Below are 26,581 nucleotides of genomic sequence, written 5' to 3'. Positions count from 1 at the left end.
AAGTTATGAATAAATAAAATTGTACGAGGTATTCTTTATATACAATTTAGTGTTTTGATTCATTGATTATTTAAAATATTTATTTACACGACGACCGGACCTACCAATTAAAAGTATATAAATTAGTCTATAATGTTTTTCTCAAAATGGCAACTCTGTAAGAAAGTCATCCATAAAAAATCAGAACCAGCTAAGATGGACGTGTGTGTCTTATGAATAAAAATTGAATTAAACGGGTTTCTGGTAAATGGTGAGATATCTGTGTTCATACATATTGATTTAAATAACTGATCAAGTGATTCTACATTATTGTAACAAGTTAATTTTCTCAACGACGCCAACTTTGTGATTGTCAAGTTAGCCATGCCCCTCACTCAGCATGCCATAAATTGATTTATGATTTTTAGGTAAATAGACCGGCAAAATGTATAATGGTATTGGTTTGACGACGCCACGAGGCTCTGGTACCAATGGATATGTGCAAAGAAACTGGGCGGGAGTGCGGAAAACCAAAGATTCAGTGAATTATCGCACTGAAGAAGAAATAGCCAAGTTGGATTCTGCGTCAAACAAACAGCCAAACCGGGAGATTCTTGATCATGAGAGAAAGAGGAAGATTGAGGTGAAATGTGCGGAACTAGAAGATAGTTTGGAAGAACAGGGGTGAGTAGATAAAGTTATAAACCTTGTTTTCTATGAGTTTTATTTCGTGACGTAATAGTTAGTATGTTTTAAAGTAATCTGAAAAGTTATATTGTTCAGTTTTATTTTGTGGTATTTTATTGCCGAGCAATCGTTCTTCATGCACTTTATAAAGTCCACGTCATTCCTTTTTCAAGTTATTGGCTTGTTACCTTAACAATCTACGCAAAATAGTGTTCCATTATTGTTCTGGTTTTAATCAATTTCTTATTATTCCGTCGTTTGTGATTATAACTACAATAATGGAGCTTGTTCCCGCTAATAAGGTTCTCAAAATGAAGATTATTGCTAAAAAGAGGTAATTAGGAGTACATTTAGCCAATTGTTAATGAATAATGATTATTATTCATTTTCATTAACTTCAGTTGGAGGTTAGCTTTAATTGGTTATTGTTGATATCAATTGTTACACGCATTTTAGTTCTTGTCTACATCTTTTCCGCCCATAATGATGATGTGTTTATTGTTTAGAATTAAAGTGTTATTTTTTTAAATTTCTGTCTGGTACAAAAGATACACTGGTACCTTATGAAAAGCTATAATAAGACAGTGGTACAATTTTAACAAAAATAAAAATAAATTTAGACTGAACTTACATACATTTATTGACTTCTAATTTAAAAAAATATTGCTCTATTTTTCATAACAGATATTTTATATGTATCCACCTATAATAAACTTGCAAATTGTTTAAAAAGAAGTTATAATGCATTTATAATTAAAGCCGCAAAGTTAATAAACTAGTTCCTATGCAGTATGGTATTAATTAAACAAGAATTTTGCTGGTGTTATCAGTTGAATTAATTAGTGCACATGTTGTTTTTTTATACAATTCTCATTTCAAGCAACTTTTAATTACTTTGAGAAGAAATGGTCGAACCAGTGTTCCAATTTACTGGATTGCTAGTACATGCTATTCTATACAATGTGATAGGGGTGGGACTTCTGACCCGTTAAGGCTGAGTACTACATCTAATTTTATTGACAAAAAAATAATTTGGGGGGTTGAACCCCTAATTGAAAATATTGAAAAATAGTGATTTTTTCGGTAAAAATAATTCACAAATGATTTTTTTTCTCACCAAAACATTATCAAACATATGAAAAAAGTAATGAATAAGTTAGCCAAGGTGATTAGCTACCGTTTGTCGTTTTTTTTTTGTTTCTACGACGCATACAACCTTTGATATCAAAAAAATATTAAAATAGCCATAACTTTTAGGGGGAGGGGATTCGACCCCTTCGACCCCCGACTTTTGCCGATAAAATTAGATGTAGTATTCAGTCTTAGCGGGTTAGAAGTTTTACCCCTATCACATTGTATAGTAATAGTGTGCTATTTAGCTTAATTTTGTATTATCACCTAACTCATAAAGTAACAAAATTCTTTGAAAACTATTTTAAAACTTTAACTAACTAATTGACTGCACGGTTAGTGCGGTGGCTGGGCAACTAGCTGCCGTGTAACATGAAGCAGTCTAGCTTCACATATGAAACAATTCTGTCGGTCTGGGTGTTATGTGCATGTGAAATTGTATGTTTGTAAATGCACCCACACATCAATTTAAAAAAGTGGTTCATTTCCAGTTAAAACTGTGAGAATAATGTATTTTAGAAGTAACATACTTTGATTCCAAACCTCTTTTAGACAGCAGCATTCATTCAACAAATGAGAACAGTGTGTGATATTTTCCAGACTATTTTATTTACCTCTTTGATTTTGTAAATGATCTCCAAAGCTTGTATAAATTATACCATATAAAATACCACCAAATAATTATGTTTATCTTAGCAACATCACTCTCCAGTGCTTTACATGTCTGTCAATGTGTGTGTAATACAGATAAATTGTGTATCTTTCTGCATTTGAACAAACCATGAGTGTATGTGCCAACATTAAAATAATTAAATGTGTATATAATAAAATTAACTATGTTATATGACTTACTCGTTATATTCGACGAGATCACTCGATTAGTTTCGAGCTACGATGGGAATCCATAATCATATCTGGTTTGAAACTAGTCGACATGATTTGTCGAAAAGTTAGTTGTACATCATAATAAAATTAAGAAGACGTAATTTTTAGGGTTCCGTAGCCAAATGGCAACAAACGGAACCCTTATAGATTCGTCATGTCTGTCTGTCTGTCTGTCCGTCCGTATGTCACAGTCATTTATTTCCCGAACTGTTAGGCCTACATAGTTGAAACTTTGTAGGATGATGTATTTTGGTAACCGCTATTCGAATTTGAATAAAAATTAATAAATTTAAAAATTAAAGGGAAGGGCACTCCATACATTGAACTGATTCAAAAAAAATTTTTTTTCTGCTAACATATCCGTGATTGGTGTCTATGGATAGGTCTTTAAAAAATACATCAAGGTTCCTAAAACCACTTTTCGTCAAAATCAATCTTTTGAAAGTTAGACGCTTCCAAAGTGGAAAAATGAGTGTCCCCTCTAACTTTTAAAATAAAAGAGTGAGAAAACTGAATAAAATGTATGCTGTAGAATTCAATGGAAACTTACAACGAAAATTGGTTTGAACGAGATATCATTATTAGTTTTTAAGAAATAAAACATTTTCAAAAACCGCAAATATAACTTTGTCGTTCATACAAACACTATGTAAAACCAAGTTATTTTACAACTTTTATATTTTGTCATCTACTCTTTGTTACGGAACCCTTCATGGGCGAGGCGGACTCGCACTTGGCCGGTTTTTTTTGTTTCGAACCGACTTATCAAGTTGCTATCGAAGTATTTCATGTCTGTGATTTATAATTATAAAAATAACCCCAAAAATGTATGACGAAAGAAAGCTTCAATTGCATTACATTAGTCTGTTACATTTTCAAACAAATAAACTAAATGTATGGGCTGGCCGTGAAACGTACGGGATCCGGGATAAACCGTGTAGCCAAAAACTACACATTACTTATCTAATTTATGCAACCAAAACACAGGAAAGCTGATAACCAATGCTGTATTTTTAAATTCACTGATGTTCTGAGCCCACATTCACATAGGTTTTCAAATAGTCCATCGTGAGCTTCGCTAATAAAAATTTAAATTTTGGGACATGTACGGAGATTATGCAAATATTTATCTTCTGTAACTAATACGCTATTAGATTGATCATTAAAAAAGGTCGTAAATTAAAATTGGCCGAAAAAAATTTCATTAAAATTGTGCATGCGTTGTAGTTCCACCCCTTACTTTCGGAGAAATAATTGATATTAAAGATTTTGCGCTTTCTAAATGAAAATTTTCACTAATAATTACGCGTAACTATCACGTAACATAAACAAACGATCTCTCGTTTTATTAAACGCGATTAGATTTCCTAGTCCTGAAAACAAAACGTGTTGAAATTGTTCAAGTAATCGGTCTATCATCGTAAACTTAATTGAAAGATAGCCGTTGCGCGCGGAGTTGATAAATAATTGAAGACAGATGAATCAGACCATTCTTATTCAACTGTGTTCAATATATTATAGGACGAATACGGTTTACCCTGATATAATACGGGACAAAAAGGATTTAACCCCGGTTTTTTTGGGACTTTCATTACTTACTGCTTTCTCATGTTAATAATTAATACATACGCAAGCCTTGACCTTCTTTGAACCCCTGAGTAGGGATTGCAATCCGGTCCGGCGGATCCGGTAATCCGGCGGATCCGGCGTGTTTTTGGACCTACCGGATCCGGTGAGTCGGCGCCGGATCCGGTGGCGGATCCGGTAAAGCAAAAAATACGCGAACGCGATCTGGGAACGTCGAAAAAAAGGGTATAGGGGGAAAGTTAATGCTAAAAAAGAAACAGATTATGAGAAAATACTTAAAAAAGAAATGACTGCGTATGAAGTAGAAGGAGTAAAAGGAAAACACATTTCGCTGATCTACAGTTACTTGATGGCGATTAGGCAAACCAGTATTACCAGTTTATATTTGTAGTGCCATCAGAAGCTGACTAGGAGCCAGTACAATAAACACTATTTGTTTTCTTAGATCGTTTTTTCAGGCACAGAAATAATTTTCATTTGAATTTTGCATTGCAAAAAATAAATGCTTCTTGTTTTGTTTCTTAGGATTATGAACTGAAGTTGTTGATTTTATAAGTACATATTTAAAATTAACTGTGTAGATAATTAATAAGAGTTTAATAGTATTATTATTACTTAAGTACTTTCAGATACTTACATAAATAGGTACAGCAATAAGTGAGAGTCAGACTGATTACTTTATTATTAAAAATAGTTTCATAATTTGATTTAGTGCAAATAGTACCAAAAATTACAATTAATACCAAAAAATATACTTAAAAGTGATTTTATTTTCCATTAAATACGTATTTTATTTTCTTTTTATACATTATTATCAAAACTATAAACCACTAAATACTAGGCCCTAAGTAACTTTAAAATCCTACGGCCGGATTAGCATCATTCCGGTGAAATCCGGCCGGATTGAAAATGATACCGGATTGCAATCCCTACCCCTGAGCCTTTTGCCGCAGGGATCGTTAGAATTTAAATGGATGACAATTGAGGACCTCTATCTTTGCACGGGTCAATCCTCTTTTATGTAAGACTTGTTGCAAATAGGGTTACAAAACCTAAAATAAACTTCCTTTCTTATTCATGTAGAAACTAAGCAAAAGTGCCAGGTCGTGAAATAGAGATTTTGTTCTAGAATTGCATACCTAGTTACGATTATGATTTCATTAATTTGTGTTCCTACCATATAGACAAGAAAACAAGGTAAATGTTAAACGATTAATTTAAGAAATTAACAGTTTATTTTTGTCAAACTAATATTCAAATGCGCTGTGAATGACCAGCAATATTATGCCACACATTGACATAATACGAAACAGATCCAAATCCGTTCAAAATAATATAATTTCATAAACGCAAAAAAATTACGCCTTCCAATAAGCGCTCGAACATTTTTAAAGTACATAGTATAAATGACGGAATAGGTGACTCAAGTAGTAACAAGTTCTTTATTAGCTAAAACATACAATTGCACATGTTCACTTAGGTCACGTTGCCTTATCGATTTATTACTCAATAAAATCCCTTGTTTTTATTTTGTCCAATGAAAATGATCCCCTTTAAGTCGGTGCGTATAGATCGCACCCCTGTTTAGGGGCGATGGCCGCTGCGCCGGAGTCAGATCAATAATTCAACAGTGCGAGACTGGGCCACCCTTCGCGTTATATATTATTCAATAACCAGACCCCGTCCGCACTCGGTTTACAGTCGTGCAACAAGAACGTCTTATCGGGTTTTATAGTTTTCAAAAAGTAATTGTACGCCGTTATAGCGGCTCGGCGTATCATGCACTGGTAGGTATTACGCTGGGAAATTTATTATAAGATTTTCATGTACGCTTGTCGGTACGCGGTCGCTCACTGAGACATTCGTGAATCCATTGGCTGCAAGTAAACCGTCCACGCGTGTTCGCCGGCGCGCGGCCTGTTGAGGATTCCGATTGTTTGTAATATTTTAATATTAAAGTGAATAAATGAGTGTTTCACTGGTATGGTTGCGTAGGTTGCCGAAGGAGGAGATCGCGGCGCGAGTGGCTGCCTTCAGAGCGAAGATCTCCACCGCCAGCACTGTAGAAAAGGAGGTGCCGAGGGACGAATTCGGGAGAGTTGCGTGAGTACCTTTTAAATATTTAGACATAAATTGTACAGGAATAATTTTATTAAATGTTAATACAGAATGTTGAACTGTGAAACGTGTGACATTTTTCTTTGAATTAAAATCAGGAAGTTATTCATTCATGTGTTAATTTACGATCAGATCACACTATCAGTATAAATTACTGATTAACATGAATCAAGACGAGCAAAAATGCATATATTCAGCGATATTCAGATCATATGCGCACGCGCTTATTGTAGCGTTAAAATTCGAAAATATTATTATACACAGTTATTTAAATTAAATTACCAAGTAAAAATATAGTAAACAAAATGCACTATTATCGAGAATTAAATTTAACGCATTACGTGTACGTTATCGGATTTTATGTTAGTAAAAACGTGATTAATTTTCTAGTTGAAATGTCCTTTAATAAGTTCGATAGGAATAGACATAATAATGGACGTAAAATACTAAAGATACACTATTCTATCTATAATTTAACGACTAACTCCAGTCTACATACAGTATTCATAATGCTTTCACATTTGTCATGAGGAAGTAATCACTTAGCTCCTCAATTTCTACGTGTTGTATCAATTGATGGCTGATTAAATCAAATTCTCTTGCGTATGATAGACATGGGAATAAATACGAGGGTAATAAACTTTATGAGTTTCATCCTTGCTGATTTTTATAGAGACCGTTGACTTTTGTCTTACTACCTATGTACCTACCCGGAGCTGCGGACTACCTGCGGACTACCTAGCCGGCTCGAAAGGCAGGTGAAGGAACGGGGTGGTTTTTAGTCAGTAAGAGTCTGACACTCCCTCTCGCCTCACCCAAGGCGAGAAAAGTCATTGGATGATTTTCCCCCTAAAAAAAAAAAAAAAAAAAAAAAAAAAAAAAAAAAAAAACCCTATGTACCTACGAAGTTATCGTCTCATAATCTGAAGGGATGAGCCTTATTATCCAAAAGTGGTTTAATCTATGATTGTTTAGACAAGTCTAGAAAGTACTTTTAATGTTTTAAAGTGCTAAACTTAGATAAAAAGTCTAAATTAATTAGGTACTTGAAAGTTATTATGAAACACGTTTTTTAATTTTCTAAAATGTCTACAATCTCAATTCACTGTCGGGTAATCCAATTAGTCGTAATCGAATGCATGAAATTAACGAATTTCAGTTTAATTCTATCTTATACCGAAGCAAAATTCAGCGCTTATAGAATGTGGACGCATAATCAAGATTTTAATTAATGTGATTGCCGATTTGCAAGCGTTAAATTAATTTTCGCCGGTTATTAGTAGTTTAATTAGATATTCGTACCCACTAATAACACTTCCATGTAAATAATTATATTGTGAACTTTATCCAGAACGAATGCATTGGAAAATTTACTGGTAATTAGTTAAATCTGTATGGCTTAATGTGCCATAACTGCCATACCTTTCTATAATTAATGTGTCCCTATTGGTCACGCGTTGTTAAAATATAATACTAATCACAATATTTCTTGAATAAATAACGAATCAGGAAGGATCCATTTCTCCATGAATTTGTAAGATATATTTTAAGATAATAATCCTCTACTAGACTACATCGCGGTTCTGCCTTTATAAACGTTCGTCCGGCTCCGATCAATACATTCTGCCAAGGCATTGAAACTTGAAAATACAGGTGTAAATCTTTATGTTCGTAGAGTTCTTTTTTGCTTGTCACCATTGTCTGGAAATATGTACTCAGCTGATTCTCTTACAAACTTAGGTATTATTTATATGGTACACGCGTCTGCTTCATAACAACATACGTTTGCTATACTTTATATATTTTAAAGATAATGCTTGTCCTAGAAATTTTTAACATATGTTAAAGTTATACGCCATATATGCTTATTTGTAAAGATAAAATAACTCGGTAAATGAGGGTAATGTCCGTTGCACCTGCAGGTGAGCTCGCTCAGCTCGCTGCCACCCTATATTGATTTTTCATCTCCACCTTACGGTTTATGCTTTAAAGAAAGGTATGGGGTTAACGTGTGAGGTTCTTAAGCCATGTAGCTTATCACTCTGCTTATAGTCATATTACACATGTAAACGAAATACAATGTTTTGATGTATTCTCAAAAAACTTTACCATTAGCTTTAATCGTGTTGATAAAAAAAAACTTTTTATTGTAATGTTTGTGACAGCATTAACACAGTTTCGAAACAATGTTTTAGTTCCAAGTGCCACGTATTTTTTGAAGTTTTATCCGTTTACAGTGCTAAAGGTTTTAATCTGTCAACAAAATAACAATCAATACATAACAAATATCACAATTTCAAACCACACACAACCACTAATATATCCACATAATCGCTGACTCCGACAAACGAGCACATCATAAAGCGAAGACACTATTTACGTTGGTCCGCCGATCTATTTCAGTTGCTCCACATCGATAGCATAATTTATAACGATCGGTATTGTCTCGTAAATGTCAGGTAAACCTGTAAACCTTTGTCTCAAGTAGCCGGCGTACGTAAACCACGATCGTTAACTGTTATGATAGGGAGTGTTATGATTTTCCTAATGGAAGGTCTTTGTTTGATAAAATGTATTGTGTTAGGAGTTAGAAGTGTAAAGGATTGGCTGTTTGGAGGTTTGTTGTTATGTTTTTGTGGTGATTAGTGAAATGACGTTTTATTTTTCGTGTCAGGCACCTTAATGCTCTTAGTATCAACTATCGTCATTAGACTAAGTTAAAAATAAGATCCTTGATTTCGATTGAGAAATTAAAACATGAGATTAAAACAAAATCCACTCTTATTGTACAAAACTTACCTTTATGATAGTTAATAAATATTTTGGCTTTTAACTCGCATAGAAACTAAAGTGTGTACCAAACACCTATGAAAATAGTCACCATTTTCCGTATGAATGTGAATGTGAAAGCAATACATTACTTAACGTACCCATTTCTTGTAACCAAGGTCTGTGGCCATAGAAAAATGTTTGAAAGAAGCCTCACACTTTACACGCTCATTGTTTCTTAATGGATTGCTGAAGTTTTGAATAAATTACTTTATAACTTGGCAGCGGTTGGAACACGTCTCTCGGGGGCCATAGACGAACTTTTAAAAACGTTCACTATGTTCATGTTATTTTTATGCTACTTGATTGCCGGTATTCCGTCCTCTAGGGAACGCCTTAGAGTCGGCAAGGGCCATTTTATCGCCCAGTAGGTAACTGGGTAAGCCAATTACGTCTGTTCTCACATAAAATCGCGGCTTGAATTGTTCTCTGAGGTCCTATCTTTAGTTTTCTTTCTTTGTTGTATAAAAATAGGCTTTTTATACTTCTTATCATTAGGCTGAGTTACGTATTTGACGCTGAATATGTGTTAAAAACTTAAGTCTCTCGAGGACTTTTTCTTCGTCGTTCTTTTCATAGCAATCTGTTAAAAATCTTGGATCAAACTTTCAATCAACGTTCCAGTAGCTGCTTTCAATATTAAATTAATGATCTCATGTCTATTAAAGAGCTTCATATTATCCTATAATTAATTCAAGACATTTCAAAAGATTCGCATATTAATTTTCTAAAAAGGTTTCGCTTTCATCAAAAATACCAAACATAGCCACTAATTAATTATAGCACCTGTTATTCTATTTATAGAATCTCAGCAGAACCTCGCGGACCTCGGCGAACGTAGCCGATACTGTAGGGTCCTTGCATATTGATCGCGTTGCATGACGTCGGTACCTCACACCCGCGATCCGCGACAGGGAGACGGGAGGTCACAGGAGTTTTAATACGATGTACAACCACCCCACTCTAGAAATAACTACTTACAAACCTAGTCATGTAAACGTTGTAACCGAAACCTTTATACAACATTGTAGTGTGTGATTTAGTACAAAATTATAGTTAACCACCGTAAATTATGGTACATTTTAGTCATTAATTTTATCTTAATGGGATTGGAAGGGAAATCTTTCATTTAAAAGGTACATTATCATGAGTTTTTTCTTCTATAAGAAGGTGTCTACTTTCGTCATCAAATGACACTTTCGTGTATCAAAAGGTTTCAGTTTTATTTCTTTTCACGACTACGTCACGTCATCATTACGAATTATGACGCTAAACTGTTCAACTGAAATGACTGTCCTTCCCAAGTTGATTTGATGTTAAAATAATCACTGTAAACGTATTTTTGTTAGCAAAAATTACGTGGGAAGTCAATGTAAAAATGATTGAATGGAAATCTAATCTCGAATGTAATACAAAAACGAATTATCGTATTACTTGGTTCGTTTATAACTTCGTGCTTATACTTACTAATACTAGTAGCTACGGCAGAATTTGTTCTACTCATTTAACTTGCACCCTTCACAGCTGTTGTACGGGAACATGCAAATAATGTCATAATAAAATCATGCAATGAATGGGGAAACAACCCTTCTAAGGAAATTTGTTTACAAGTACTCGACAACGGCATATCATGATAGCCTAAAACTGGATGTAATATTACCGTGTGGTGACGGCACATTACACTACCTCTACTCTTCCCGTGGTTGTTAGTAGGAACCAATTAAGGGGATCATCTAATTAGGGCGGTTAACAGGGCTCTATGATAAAGCTGAACCTTTTAAACTTTACTGTTACCTCCAGCCACCCTGCAAACCCCTCTCATATAGAGGAGACCCATAGACCTACAGCAGGTTGTTCATGAGGAAAGTTTAAAAAAATTAACACAATTTTCTTTTATTTGCCTCAATTGAGAACCGCGTGTCAATGATGACGTCACAACTAAAATGCCATATCGAAATAGATTTCCTTGACCTATCTTCAGTTTTTGTTTTGGGAAATAATCTATTATATATAATGTATTTATGATGAACTGATTTGATCAGGTGTTCCTAATTACGCAGTAGATAAGTGTTGTTGTGTTTGTTTTAAATATTAATGCGATGTCCGTTTGTTTGTAGAGATGTCAGTCTTGGTTATAGACTGACCTGGCATAAGTTTTTCGACAATAAGTAACATATTTTCAGTCCATATTAAGGTAAAGGAGATATTTGAAAATAAGGCTCCCATAAGATTTATTTTAACTTATCATCATCATCAGCCGAGAGACGTCCACTGCTGAACCGCCATCTGCATTCCTGATTTCAAATTCGACTTATAAGTACCAAAGTTTAAAACATGCAATCGTACAAACAGTACCTATGTTGTTTTTTATTACGCAAGCAAATTGCCTCGAGTAATAAAGAAACAATTTGCCATTTTGAACAACGATATCAGATTTTGTCAGAAAATAAAGAAGTTAAACACAATGCACGGCTTCGTTTTACGGCCATGACGACTCACTTGAGCATTTTATTGCAGTCTTTACCTACTTAAGTACCTGACATAATGATTATAGTGATGTCGCATTTGACATATCGTTCTAACTTAGTCCTTCACCTGTCCGTGGCTTATGTTTCCTCACGATCCATACAATAATTTATTCAGACATTCTAAGGCAAAGAGATAGAGAAAGTTTCCACGAATGCAGACAATTTCGTACAGAAACTCACACACGAGCATTTATTTTCTTTTTACCTCGTCCCAAATAATGTACTGTTTTATTTTTAATAATAAACACGAAAGCGTGGAGGTGTGCATAAAAATATATTCCACCATCGTTACTTTAAGCTCGCGTACAATGTACGTACATTTTACTAATAAACATTCGGAATTCTAAATCATTACTAGGCCCGCTATAAAATCTGAGTACGTATAAAATTTTGACACATTTATTTATTAGTCACGCGATCGCAAAACAAATGAACGGTGAGACTGGCAGGCGTATATCGTAATTAACGGGAGTGGCCGCGGGATGAGCATAGTGCGTGCCAGAAACCGCACCTCCTTGCTTATGGACGGCTAAAGATACGCGTACCCGTGATACATGGGTATTTGGCACGAGATGAGACCCGCCTGCCAGGATCAACACTGCGATTGGCAGTCTGGCAGTGAACGATCAGGCGCAGGTGCGCATTGTACAGCCAACTATAATTCACATTTTCGGATGCTTTCGTTACGCTGACTGTCATTTATTATTTGTCAATAAGAATAAGTCTGCGCACTTTATTATTACGGAAATATACGTGTGTAATTGTGCCAATTGTTATGACACATTTTTTTTATTCAGACCTAATTTGTATGTTCTAATAATACGTAAAACGCGTAGTTCCTTTGAAAACAAAAATATTAATGCGTCGCTTACCCTAAAAAAGTCACGTAACTTGTAATTAAAAAGCAATGTTTTATTTTTTATCTAGATCGCGTGCGTAATGTTATTGGGTTCGTTAAAATGTTTTATGTTATTCGTTGCGTACACATAATAATTATTTCACATAAAACACGGCACCAATCTCTACAGTAGTAAGAGTTACACTTTTCCTAATGATCCAATTAGTTCTTTGTACGAACCTTAATTGTTTGCTCCCATTCTCGAGCAGAGAATAGGCTGCACTTTACGCTACTAGACCGACTTTAGGGCACTCCGTTTGTTTCCCAGAATACCGCGGGCCCATTGTTTCTAAACCTCGGCGTTCTATATAGAAAGCGAAGCTCCCTTTCATGAAAATTTTCCAAAGATATTCAAGCCCCGTAATCGAAAGTCCCGTCACTAGAGGCTTTCAAACAAATTGAATACTTCATAATACAAGCAAAGCCTCAGGGTTACGAAAACAAATGGGTCAATGTTTACTGTTAAGTGTTTTATTATTTTCGTTATCGCATCGGGAAATGTAGGTACACTAACACGTGTTATTTATGTAGAAACTAGGTCTTGTTCTTATTGATTTAGTTTACGTTCTTCTCTCAAATATCTGGACCGGTTATGTGTACCATAACCTACATAGAAGAAACATAACGTGCTTGTTTTTACACTGATTTTAGTATACCTACCTAATAATGCCTATGCCAAATACTTCTTGTTTTAATTCTCTCTATGTTCGGAAAAGTAATAATTGGGTATTTACGTTTTATTCCTCTTATTGTGACAATACTTTAGAATAATAAAAATTTATCGAGTCCTTCAAATACTCTATTAGTTATTAAGACACAAAATACACACTCCTCTCTACAAGTCAAATGCTCCGACATAGCTAACAAGATTAATTTGCTATTATGATTTGAATGCGACTGATGACGTGTTCGTTACAGTGACACTCGTAAATTATTACTAATTGCTCGACGATACAACTATTATCTATTACTACTAGGAACTAGCTATAAAGTCCTAGCAAAGAAAAATAATTCCTACAATTTAGAAAGCAAAAATAGTACTATCGGTCCAAAAATACCCATTTAGATGTTGAGTTTATTAAAAAGCGTGTGCACGTACTGTTCAGGAATAGAACTAAAAACGCTGCGATATTTTATGTCGTCAGTAAGCAGGCGCGACTGCGGATAATCCGATTTGATACATCACTACTAATAAGACATGACTTTTACACGGAACACAAATAAATGAAAATTGTAATGGATGGGACATTTGACTTTTCCTGGCCACACAGCGCAGGCAGGTTACTTAACTTGCGACTGAATTGTTCAAAATAAATTTAATTTGCTTCGAGAAAGTATTCGTTTTGAAAATGAGAGTAAATTACTAGAGGGCTGTACAGAAGGGTGTGGGGGAGATCCCTTTGTGCGATCGCCGCGACAAGGCGCGTATCCGATGTTTGCGCAGGCTGCGCGCGTCTGCGTGTTTCCTGTTATGGCGCCCGACGCCCCGCAGTAGCGCCGCCGGTCCGCTGCCGGCCGCTCTAGGATGTAGCCCTCTACACTCCTCTGCTCAAACAAGTCTTCCGCGGCACAGCCGCCATGCATTAGTCTTAGGAAACATTAAATTAGCGTTAAGAAACCAAGTCTTCCATTAGTTAAGTAAGTAGATTAAGATGCAAAGGCAGGGCAGGGCTCCGCGACGCGATGCAACACAAAACAATAGGGTCGTATTCGAGCGGCTGTGGCGGGGCACGTTCCAAGCTGTACTGGCGGGGCCGGCGCGGCGTGCGCGGGCCTCCTCGCACGAGCCCACCTCGGACGTGGCGCTCCCGAGCCTGGCCCCGCGGCCCGCGCCGCCCGACGCGCTCGCGCCCGCGCTGCGCACCATCCTCGAGGGGCTCCGCAACTCGTGCTGCTGCCGCTGTAACTGTAACGCGACAGATCGCAACTTTAACGACAATTTGCAGGTCTGTCTCTCCAACGATGAGGAGAGGAAGTCCATGCGATCCGTCATAAGGTGTGCACACTATTTGATCAATATCTTACTGTACGTATTGCACCGTAGGTCTTACAGACAGTTGTACTATAAATATGGGTCACCGCCTTCGAGCGATATGAATTTTCACGTTTCATTATAACAAACTCACATATCCACAGTTCTAAAAGGTACTAATTGAAATAACTGTACGATTTCACACGTTTTCGACATACTTACTAGATGCGTAAATCATTGATTCTATGCAATGTCAAGATTTATTAAGAGAAAAATGGTTTTAGTAAAAAAAAATGTTTTGCTAAAATAATGTTTCCCTATTTTTAGCGCACTTAGGTGCTGTGCAGGTAAATATGTGTTAGACGGCTTTTGTTTTATTATATACAAAAGTAGTTGATTGTTTTGGTATTATGATAATGACTTAGGAAGCGGTGAGGTTACATAGTGTGTTGTATTGTTTGTCAGTGTTCGCGAGACGCACGCGGTGGCCGAAGCCCAGCAGGAGAAGAACGCTCGGCTGCGTGACGCGTTCGGTATCTCGCCGCGGTTCGTGGAGGGCTCCAGCTTGGACCCCGAGCGACGCGCGCGCGAGCACGCGCAGCGCTACCCGCTTGTGCGCACGCCCAGCCACGAGCGCGACGAGAGAGACCCGCACCCACCCAAGAAGAAGAAAAAGAGAAGGTAATACACACTCTTTTTTTAAGGCAATAATCCTATTCAAATTACTCTTTCCTCTCCTGTTTTCCTAAGCTCTCTGAAGACAATATTGTAATAAAGTAACATTCAACATCTATTTCTGCTTCTTTACTATACCTACTGTAAAACTTTTGTCCTAATTTGTTATGTTTTCTATTCCAGTACATCACCTGATGCTAAGAAACTGAAGAAGAAAAAGTCAAAGAAAAATAAAAAAGAAAAGTAAGCGTTCGCCATTTATGTAACTTAAACTTGAGTATATTTGTTTATTTATATCTTTTTATATAATTTTGTAAATATTGGCGTAAATTTCATAGATTACATTTGAACCCAGACAGGTGACGCTTCGGTTGTCCAAGAGGCAAGTATCAAAACATTTATTATAAATTGCCTTTTATTTATTTCTTATAAATTCAAGTATCAAATATGTCTGGTGATGATTTCAGTGAAAGAAAAATGTTATGGAACTTCATCACTAGGTATGGTATGAGGTTTAATACAAACTTTATGTATTTAGATTGGAAATTAATGGTATTTTTATTGTTCCTTCAGGAAATGGAAATTATTGTCGTTTTATAGCTGTAGGTTATTGATTACTATAGCGCAGTGTTGCAATGCTTTCAAACCTTACATGCTTATTTCATAACAAATTGTAAACTCAATATGATTACTTGTGTTAAAAGTCCATTCCTTCAAATTATAAAGTACTTAAATGCTACCCAAGAACATAAAATCAGGTCTCAATCACTAGAGCTTATCGTTATTATAGGGACTTTTGTTTCTTTTTTATTATACTGTAAACAATAATAATAAAGCATTTCGAAATCCATTGTAGCACATCGGATCAAACATTTATTCTGACGGCGCATTCCAATAACCTACCGATCGGTAGGTTATTGGAATGCGCCGTTAACCTACTTCCTTAATATGACAATTACATATGGATATTTCCTAAATTCTGTCAGTTTAAGAATAAATACAAAACACATGTAACACTATTATCTACTTATTCCTTTAAACAGCTGTTGTACCTCAAGGTTATGATAATATATTACTAGACATAAAGCAATGGGTAGATATATAAATGATGTTTATTTGTTACCAGACAAGAAGCGAGCAAGAAAAAGAAGAAGCGCTCCAAGTCACCGCCGGAGTCCGACAGCTCGAGTAGCTCGGAGGGGGCGCAGGACAGCGACTCCGCATCCTCGGACGACGAACGACACAAAAAGAAAAAGAAGGTAATTAACACATTCACTCAAATCCACTCCTAATGTCTAGCTATCAGATAGGAATGCTGCCGTTCAAAGATTATGTTTAGTTTGCTTACAAACTCAACAACTATGCTTTGAAACTCTTTTGAAAATTAGCTTCCTAGATTTAATGGCAAATTTTCTTACAAGCAACTCTGATTGCTCACATCTAGTCTCGGAACATGAAACATAATCTTTGAGTACTGAGTTCTAACGTTACTACTCCGTGTGTGGGGTTTGGGGTACCGACTAGATAGTGCCACGCGATGCCTCGTTTAGATTAACTCGGGATTCTTCCGCGTGCCTCCACTCGACTCCACTGCCTCTCAGATAATGTTCCATCCTTCAGTAACTAGTACAATGATATAGTGACTTGGCAACAACCGATTAGCTCGAGTAGCACATTGCTTTCTTTATTTTATGTTAATGTGTAACGAACACATTGGCCTGATACAATGAATATGACATTCTCGGCACCTCCTCTGCATAAAATATTGGCTTCACGAATTTTGGTTTGTGTATAATTTCCTCACACGGCCCTGTCTCCATCCCTCTACTTGCATCGTTCAACTGTCCAACTAACTGTAGTAGCCACAAGTTGTTGTACCTCGGTAGTGTCCGAGCTGGTCGTACTCGCGAATGTTCCGGTCCACTAGCGGTCCGTGTGGGGCTCGATACGTATTATTTAAATGTTATTGTCTTCTTACCTCATTTTTATTTTATTTTCTGTAAATACAAGAAATAGCCAGTAAAAATTATCTGTTTAACTGTGCATCATTTCATAGGATAGCCATCTTTATCTGAAGAAATAACGTATACTGTAAGTATATCACAAAGCAATAACACTCAGTAAGACACTATGTTAGGTGAATACTAAAATTATGTACTCCGTGATAATTTTGGTAATGCATTGTTAACTACCGCATTTGTGACTAACACACCGCTCACGATGTATCGCTCCGAGCGAGCGTGAGTCGGAGTGTGCAGTGATGTATGCATGGAGTGTAGTACTTGCAACAGATGGTGGTTCTCTTGTCGTGCCGCGCGCGTGTGCCACCGCAACCTGCCGCGCCGCTTGCTCAGCCCCGACATATGCTGTACTGTACTGTACTATACTATAGTAACACCAAACAAGGCGCGCGCACGTTTCCGTCGCACACACGCCGCGTACTAATATCCAGACTGTCTGATTATTAAAATGTAACTAATCCATAACATTCTCCCTCTTCTCATTTACCCAAAACTAATTAAGGATGCTCCACATGTTTAAATGGTATACAATACCACCACCGTTTGTTAAATAAGGTACGTTACCGAAGTGTTATATTTACATTTGATTTTTGTGTATTATATGTATTTATGATTAATTATGTTGAGCCGTAATGTGTTACTAACAAGTTATCGTAAGCGAGTAACGCACCGGTGCCAACCAGACAACACTCATTATGTTCCCTGTCTATCTATCTATATGTTTATTTATTTATATATTACCTTGAGTTGACACTTCGAGAATGTTATGGATACTCTATTGAATAACATTCTAAGATACCGTCCAGAATACACTTCCAAACAGATTACATGTTTATTTATACTTGCTTCCATCAATAGCTTTAAGTATATTTTAATTTCAACTGTTCTCTTTTGTTTGATGCCTATTACTATTCCTTATTAGAGTGCATGTGTACAAGTGATATATTTTTATTGTTTTGTCTTTATGGAAACTCTCCATCCGGTTCGTTGGAAGCCCCATGAAGAGTTTCTGGTACAAGTTTTAGTGAAACATGTTTATTTGCCATTACCACTATAGTCTATTGTATTGGCACTGGTGTTGTATGCCCGACTATTCGAACTATGATCTTTACGCTTGTTGTCAAATTTTTGAACAGAAAAAATCGAGCAGCCGACGACGCGGCAGCAGTGAAGCTTCGAGTCGTGACAGGTAGCTATTAATTCATACGTTCTGCTATTTTGTTCTGAATTCATACAACGGAAAACTAATTTATGTATCTTTAGTTCCCCAGTAAAATACCCAAAAGAGAAGAATCGTGATCGGGACAGAGAAAAGATTAGGGATCGCGATCACTCCGTTGAAGAAAGAAATAATGATATTCAGTACAGAAAGGTAGACCGAGAGGAGAGAAACAAGAAGTACGACAAACGTGACGAGCCTCCGCCGCGGGACTCCCGGCACAACGACAGGCGACGACAGCACTCGTCCTCCGAGGACAGAGACTCCTCGCCAGAGTACCGACAGAGGTCCTACATCACCAAAATAGAGAACAAGAAGCGAGAACCTTCAATAGAATCAGACAGAGAGAAACGAAAGAGTTCCAAGCGATCAAAACGTGATCGCCAACGGTCTTCTCCGGAATCAGAATCAGAACCCGCTCCCAAAGGCAGATCCGAGAAAAGAAGCAGGAAACACTACTCCAGAGAATCCAGCCCCTCTCCACCACCAGAAAAGAGGCGGCGTAAGAGTCCCTCCCAGGAATACAGAAAGCGAAACGAGGACACTTATTACAACAAGAAGGACACTCTCAAAGAAAACAATAAAAACCACAAAGACGACAGAGAAGAACGTAAAGCTTCAAGGAGAAGTGAATCTCCAGACGACAGGTACAGCCGGCGCGAGAACTCGCACCCCAGGAGGAAGGAGAAAGGTAACAAATATGAGAAAAATCATAAGAATAATCACGATAATTATGAAGAGACTTCATCCAAACGAAAATTTAGAGACGTGTCTGAAGACAAACCACGGAGGAAGAAGGACAGAAGTGTTTCTAGAGACAAAAGAGATTCTTCCTCGGAATACAAAGAAAAGTCGCCTGTCCACAAAAGTTCTAAAACCAGAGAATCTCGAAAAGAGGAGAAATCGGTAAAACGATCAGAAAGAAAGTATTCGTCATCCGAGTCCGAATCAGAACCCAAACATAAATCAGATAAAAGTAAAAACAAAGCTCGCTACTACAAGGACAGGAGCGAGTCTCCGCCACAGAGAGAACATCGGAAACGAAGCCGTTCCTCTGAACACAAGAGGAAAGAATCCCCGCCCGCTAAAAGCAAAGGTGATAAACACAAAAGTCGGAAATCAGAAAGTAAACGTGACAGCAGTAAGCCCACCAGAAAGTCCCCTTCACCAGAAGAACGATCTCGGCGCAAACCGTCACCGAGTCGCTCCAAATCTCCAACTCCACGCAAAAGCTCAAAAAAGGACAAACGAAAGAGTGTAACACCTGTTAAGAAAAGCAAAAAGTCGTCAGAGCGAGGCACCGCAGAGCGCCGCGCCTCGCCCTCCAAGCCCGAGCACCGCGAGCGCTCCGACAAGGATCGCAACCACGACAGTCGGCCCGCGCACAGGGACCGGTCGCGGTCGCGCTCCGCACGCAAGAGTCGCAGCACTTCTAGTCTAAGCTACTCTCCAGCTCGCCGCAGCCCCGAGCGGTACAGGGATATCATAGAGAAATTACCTGAAAAGGATAAACGCAAATACATCAAATCTCCGTCAGACCTACAACCCAAAATGAAAAGCAGCAAAGATTTGGCCGAAAACTACAAACCCAAAGCGGTTTGCATGCGTAGCTCGTCCAGCGAACTGGACGACCATGAAATTGAATTTACAAGGATAGACGATAGGCTTCGGCAGGAGGAATTAGACGTCAAAGAACTCAGTAGACTGCAACAAAGACTGGCTAAACTAGCTAAAGTGTCGATCGAGCGCATCCGAGTCGAGGAGATGATGAACCGACCGTCGACGTCGACGTCGGCGTGGCAGGCCACGCGGGACGAGTCTCAGCCGAGAGAAACGGAAATAGTCGTCGAGAACAATAAAAGGAAAGATAAGAGTCCCGTGAACCCCGCTAAAGATAAAGCTAAAGAGAAATCTCCTGCGGCAGTGGAAGAAGTAAAGAAAAGCCCAGAAGTGACTAAGGCTCCAAGTCCTAAAAAGGACACGAGTCCACCGGTGAACGTGGAGTCGTCGCCGGAGGTGAGGAAGAGCGAGGATGTGGCGGGCGGGGGCACGCGGCGGCGGTGGTCGCGGTCGTCGTCGCGGCGGTCGGTGTCCCGGTCGCGGTCGTCGGTGTCTCGCTCGCGGAACAAGTCGTCCCGCTCCCGCTCGCGGTCGCGGTCACGCTCGCGCTCCTCCAGGTCCAGGTCGCGCTCCTATTCCTCCTCAAGGTTCGTTTTATTTTTATTGCATGAGTCAAGACATATTTATCATTCAATAATAAAAAATATTAAAGAATAAATTCTATGATTTGTAGACTCATTTTATATAAATTAGCGGTTAATTAGTTCGCGTTAGTGTTGCTATTGTATGTTGTTATAACGTTGATGATGTTTGTTTCAGACGGTCTCGCTCAAGTCGGTCGTCCTCGTATAGCAGCCGGAGTTCCTCCAGGTCTTCGCGCAGCACATCGAGGTCCACCCGGTCGTCTAGGTAAACATTATCTCTTAATCGTGTTGTCCCGTTGTATCTTGTTTTAAATCTAACAATAAAGTTTTGTCACATTAAACAATTTCGAATTACTTTTGTAATCCAAAACCGATTTTAATTAATTCCTTGACTAATCTTTAAACTTTATTGTTTGAAATGTATGTAATAAGATAGTGTACAAACGTAAAAAGAGCTTACGTAACTTCCAGCGGAATACAAGAGATAAACTTGTATTATGAGCGTATAAGTGATGGTGGGTACTAATGTTTCCTAAAAATCTGGCCACAACTGTACTTGCCTATGAATAAAATATTCTGGCAGTCAGTGCTTGTCAGTACAGTTTAAACTTCCATAATGATAGTAAACTGGCATTGAAACACTGTAGAAACAAAAAAATGTCTGGCCATATAAAAATAAAAATCGAGCACTAGATTAAAAAAAATACGCGACACACGTTAAGTCACAACGACATGAGCAGTGTAAGATTCAATTAAGAAAAAATAACGTCTTATTCTTAACCCAGTGGTGATTAAAATAAAAACCATTTTTGGAATAAGATGGACATTATGCTAAGACAACAGGATAGTTTGTTTGTTTGAATTAGTTAAAAATAGACCTTAAAGAAATGAGTTGCTTCCAAAGTATTACTTGTCTTACCTTTGTGAAAGCTTCCATCCATTCAAAGTAAAACGGCTCAAGGGAACCAACACATTTCTTTTAAATAATTAACAAAGATATTAACAGTAAATTTTTCTTTCCGCTTAATGAAAATCGAAAAACAAACAATGCATGCATGCGACATTGGTATCGATCAGAACAATGACAGGCGTATACGCGGATTACCGTAGATCGAGCGAGTCGCGCGCACGCACGCGATCGCGCTCGCCTTCCATACCGCGCCGCGCTGGCTCGCCCAGCTTCTTGGATAGGCGACGGATCACGAGGTATCTCTCACATTCAAGAACAGTGCTTTTATAAATAAATAGTAATACTAAAATACTATGCTTGCTCAGTACTGTTTTATCAAATTTGCCGCTAAAAGCACTGTATCTTGATCAATAGGGATTTCGTAAGTGCAATCAACAATGACATTCTATTTGACAGGTCCACATGTCGTATTGTGAGTCATAATCCTCCATAGTAATTTTTTTAGATTTTGTCGAATAGATGTCGCGTTGGTTGCGCAGTGTGTTACTTTTTCTGTGTGTCGCTTTTTTATACTGATTTATTATCTATAGGTGTGCTTGTTATTTTATTTTGCGTTTGTTGTGTCATATCATGGTAGTTGTGATTCATTTTAATAATATTAATGAATAGTATTCATACATAATATTTAGAGACTCACAAAATGTTTACATAGATGTTAGCGTTTAATGTGACGTCTCAAATAAGTAAAATAGTTGTAATTTTAATATTGTCTTATAAATCCATTATTGGATCATCTTCATACTAACACACGTGTGTGGGTATTGCACTAGCTAATAACTCCATGATATGGCACTAAATCATTACTTTTTCCTATTATCTATTTGGTTTTTTTTTTGTTTTCTTTATAGAAAAAAATCACGAAAGTATAGCACGAGTTCAGAAGACACGAGTAGTAGCTCCGAGTAGTGAAGTGATTGTGCTATAGTGTGGATTAGTTTAAGTAACATTATGTATTGTATTCAAACAATAAGCCCTATTTTTCACGTATAAATATATTGCTAAATCATTATTATCTCTTTTATATCCTGGGTGTCCATATCTGTATAGAGGCTGATTAGCTTTAAATATGTTTGTTTGATATATCCCCATTGGCTGTGAATATTTGAACTACCATTGGTCTCTGCATCTTATTTATAACTCTAGATGTGTGTTTTCGTCTAACACTGATCTTGCTAACAGGGTGTGCTACTAGTTGTAAGATATTAATTAGTTTTAAATTGGAATAATGATTTTATATTATATTTAATTAATTAATCAATTAAATATGGGATATTTTAAAACTGTCACTAGTCGATTTTAATGCATTTTTAACATTAAAAATAAATGAAATCGTTTTTTTACATTATGTGATAGTTTGGAAAGGGAACATAATTTAATAGTTGTTTTTCCTCCGTAGCGCACCCATAATAGATCTATCATACTCTACAAACAAATTCAAGTATAGAAGAGGATAACGTGTGCCAATGTGATATACGCCTCATGGGAGTTTACAGTGATGGCCGCCAGATGTAGTCAGTGTGCTATTTATCTAGAACATGCCGAGTGTGTTCTGTTTCAAGATTAATCATTTTGTTTTATCACATTAAAGTTTATTGAATCGATTGTTTTGTTGTTTTTTTTTTTTTATCGTTTTGCTGCATGGTAGTGAAGCTAGAAGCTGTACACCATTTTGTAGAAGAAGCTTTCAATTATGAATGTTTTATTTTTCTTTAATTACTTTTACAAGGTAAGCCGTTGTTTCTAAATTGCATCCTTCATCCTCAATTTTTCAATTAATATTAAAGTTTTGTTTCAAATTAATTTCAAATTGTCTCATCAAATAATCAAAATTAAATTCAATAATGATCATGTATGCTTTCTTATCGCATGTCTAACTGTACTAACTCATAAGCATCCTACTAACACAATAACCATAACAGCGCGCGCAAGCGCCCCATCCCGTACCGGAGGCCGACACCATCGACACCAACATCCACCGTCAGCAGCCGCTCGTCGCAGCACAGCTGGTCCCGCTCCCCGCGACCCGACAGAGAATAACAACCTCTAATACTAAATAACACACACTTAGGACCATTTAAACCAATATTCAACGACATAACATGCACTTCTAAACTATTTACTATCTATATCTATAGCTGTACCTATTCAATTCCAAAAAAACAAAGTTTATTATGAAATTTAAATGTCTGGTCAACATTTTTGTAAATATGAACCGCATGTAAGGTAGCAAATAAGCCAAAATAATCGACTTTTTGATTGATGTTTTATCAAAAATAGATTAAGATAATATTTTATCTAGTCAAATGTGCTTACTCTAAAAATTCCTTATTGGAAACGAATACTTGATCTCTAAGTATTGCATTTTTTACTTTCGTTTTGTTGTTGATAATTTTATTTAAATTATTCTCCTATTTATTTTATTGTAACGGAAAATACTCTAGTCAAAAACGAGTACTTAATATTTATAATTTATTAGAATAAAGTGCAATATATTTTATTGAAATCTCATATTTACACTATTTAATTGATTTTACTAATTTAATTTTACTCAAGTCATTTTACAAACTATTTATTTTTCTATTTATTAAAATACTATGGTAGAATAGGTAATAAACTGAATAATTCTAGTGTTATAAGGATGTATTGTATGTAAATGATTGGAACTATCTATTTGTTTCAATATAATTATAACTAAGCAATAAATATGACGATACTCAATAATACTCAGTTGTAACAGTATAAAACAGTTTAATAATGATATAAAAATATAAAGAGAACTTATACATACTTGGTTTGTAAAGAGAAATTTCATCTTAATTAAAAAATGCACTGCGTAAGAATTGATTTTGCAGATTATGAATTAGTGAAATAGTCTTAGGCACTCCCACAAACCTGTGTAATATTAAATTAATATCAAGGTAATGGAACAAACTGCTGTTGTCAAATAAAGTACCCTGATACAACATTATTATTTCATTACAATAGTTGAATAATTTGATCCATGTCCCTGACCAGTAGAAACAATAAACATACCTCACATAAAGCAATTAAATGATATCGCTACAAGATAAGATTGTGGGCCTCGCACCAAAAACCTTAATAAAGATTATATAATAATTCTTTTTATTGCAGAATGTAACAAAATGCTTTAAATTATTTCCCTACAAATCACAAAGACAGTATAACAATTGCAGCTTAGCAATATATCACTTTGTGATAAATAATCTTGTACTCCATAACTTTGCATTGAATACTTACATGTGCTAGGAGCATAGTCATGTGCCTTATTTATTGCTTATCAATACAAAAATGCGTAAATAGAAATATAACAACAATATTAAATTGAGACATTTACATCACTAGAGAGGTCATCATATTGCCCCTAACCTTTGACCAATAACTCGTTGACATTTGTAAATATTTTTAAAAAGGCTTTATATAAATGTTCGTCACCCATCACAGATTATATCACCCACCACCTAGTGTTGAGCATAAGTAAAATTCTTCATTCCTTCTTCTGCTGTTGCTGGCGTCTCTTGGTGGCCAGGAACATTGCCCAGCCAAGTCCAACCAGATTCATGAATAGAACTCGTAGCTGGAAAAACAATTATTGATTAGATCATAAAAGAAGAGTAACATTGCAAGAGGAAAACAACAATTTTACCATATCTTTGTTAATTTGCCAAAAAACACTAATCCGATTAGATATTATACTTTATGATATTGGTACCATGATTATGACTTTCATAAACAAAAGCTCAGTAGCCCACATTTGAAAATGCTGTCAGTACTTACCATTGGTGGGATAAAAGCAAAGTTGATGACTTGGAACAGTGTTAGCCATTTCCAGTTTGCTTCTAAAATAGGCCAGTATAGAGCAAACAGCTGTTTTGTAGCGGAATTATGTGTTTTGCCCTCTAGTCTTGCAAGTGTGTATAGAGAGAAGGCTTGGATGAATGGAGCAAACAATAATCTCTCAAACAGAAGTTTCTTCACAAGAGGGAATGCAACAACTTCCTCAGGGAACAGTCTTTCTGTGATTTCATATAAATAATGTGGGATGGTGCCGCCGAAGAATAAACTGAAATAAAAAAAAATGGATTATTAAAAATTAATAAAGGTATTATTACTAAATAGAAGGAAGTTAAGTGCAACTTACCCATACAAGGCGAAAGCAGCAACTGAGTCTACCTTGATTTTTTCACCAGCTACTAACTGGGATGCTAAGCTGCCAACCGAACCTACCACGCAACTGTAAAGTAATTAATTATTCAAACAACACGGTTAGTAACATCGATGGTCATAGGTCAATACAAAATTCACATTGATCTAGACTTTGAAGTTGAACTTTGATCGACGTAAAGCATACACACCAAATTAATTTATTCACTTTTAACAATACTCACCTTGTGATAGCTTTGGTTTTAATAGGATGCAAATATAAATTTTGTAAATAAGAACTCAGTAAATTCATAATTGGTTTTGATAAGGCCATTTTTTCTTATAAGCAACAAGACGGTTTACTTTCGAGTATCACAATGAACTTTAATTATCTAATTTGATTATTCTGCCCGTATTTACAGAATAAACTGGTGATAATGAAAGTATTTTGTTATCGCTTATCAATAAACGTAGTACAATCCAAAGAGAATATCGTACGATAATTTGACATGTGTCAGTTGTCATCTAATCATGTACATGTACATAGAATATAAAACAAGCTATTTTCTTTACAGGCTACATAGACACATTCACCTTAATCATATAAATATAAACTGAACTATTATTACTATTTTAATTAATTAGCTTTTTTAGAATATCTGTTTACTGTTTGACGAAGTGGACGGAAACGCCACTGCTTAGGAAGGAGTTTCAGGT

The 26,581-nt window shown here is 36.5% G+C and overlaps 2 protein-coding genes across 18 annotated transcripts; one reads left to right on the top strand and one right to left on the bottom strand.

Moving 5' to 3' along the window:
* The first annotated feature begins 98 nt into the window (after positions 1-98).
* Positions 99-24,666, top strand: LOC118267017 (serine/arginine repetitive matrix protein 2). Of its 17 annotated transcripts, none has more exons than XM_035580740.2 (13): positions 99-250; positions 408-663; positions 6,265-6,372; positions 15,080-15,295; positions 15,473-15,532; positions 15,645-15,671; positions 15,757-15,789; positions 16,416-16,548; positions 18,447-18,499; positions 18,574-20,736; positions 20,909-20,998; positions 21,844-21,939; positions 23,623-24,666. In XM_035580740.2, the coding sequence occupies exons 2-13, from the start codon at positions 425-427 to the stop codon at positions 23,738-23,740; spliced, it is 3,336 nt and encodes a 1,111-aa protein (XP_035436633.2). In that variant the 5' UTR covers positions 99-250; positions 408-424; the 3' UTR covers positions 23,741-24,666. The 17 variants fall into 17 exon arrangements, with proteins under 17 accessions (XP_035436633.2, XP_035436629.2, XP_035436638.2 ...); XM_035580736.2 differs by having other exon boundaries at positions 21,811-21,939; XM_035580745.2 differs by lacking the exon at positions 23,623-24,666 and adding an exon at positions 23,100-23,305.
* LOC118267019 (peroxisomal membrane protein 2) lies at positions 24,432-26,372 on the bottom strand. Its single transcript, XM_035580751.2, has 4 exons — positions 26,110-26,372; positions 25,863-25,955; positions 25,499-25,784; positions 24,432-25,298 (listed from the first exon to the last, which is right to left on the bottom strand). Exons 1-4 carry the CDS (start codon positions 26,196-26,198, stop codon positions 25,209-25,211), a joined length of 558 nt encoding a protein of 185 aa, XP_035436644.1. The 5' UTR covers positions 26,199-26,372; the 3' UTR covers positions 24,432-25,208.
* Between the last annotated feature and the right edge of the window lie 209 nt (positions 26,373-26,581).

The sequence above is a fragment of the Spodoptera frugiperda genome, chromosome 23 (genome assembly GCF_023101765.2).
Source record: "Spodoptera frugiperda isolate SF20-4 chromosome 23, AGI-APGP_CSIRO_Sfru_2.0, whole genome shotgun sequence".
NCBI classification, from domain to species: Eukaryota; Metazoa; Arthropoda; class Insecta; order Lepidoptera; family Noctuidae; genus Spodoptera; species Spodoptera frugiperda.
This window is presented reverse-complemented; position numbering and strand designations above follow the sequence as displayed.

What these genes read in the sequence shown, in the direction of transcription:
- LOC118267017 (XM_035580736.2), top strand. Translation starts at nt 425, where the DNA reads ATGTATAATGGTATTGGTTTGACGACGCCACGAGGCTCTGGTACCAAT. An exon ending in GATAGTTTGGAAGAACAGGG is followed by an intron (nt 664 to 6,264) that starts GTGAGTAGATAA and finishes ATGGTTGCGTAG; the next exon opens with GTTGCCGAAGGAGGAGATCG. An exon ending in ACGCTTCGGTTGTCCAAGAG is followed by an intron (nt 15,672 to 15,756) that starts GCAAGTATCAAA and finishes TGATGATTTCAG; the next exon opens with TGAAAGAAAAATGTTATGGA.
- LOC118267019 (XM_035580751.2), bottom strand. Translation starts at nt 26,198, where the DNA reads ATGGCCTTATCAAAACCAATTATGAATTTACTGAGTTCTTATTTACAA. An exon ending in AAAACCAAAGCTATCACAAG is followed by an intron (nt 25,956 to 26,109) that starts GTGAGTATTGTT and finishes ATTACTTTACAG; the next exon opens with TTGCGTGGTAGGTTCGGTTG. An exon ending in TTGCTTTTATCCCACCAATG is followed by an intron (nt 25,299 to 25,498) that starts GTAAGTACTGAC and finishes TTGTTTTTCCAG; the next exon opens with CTACGAGTTCTATTCATGAA.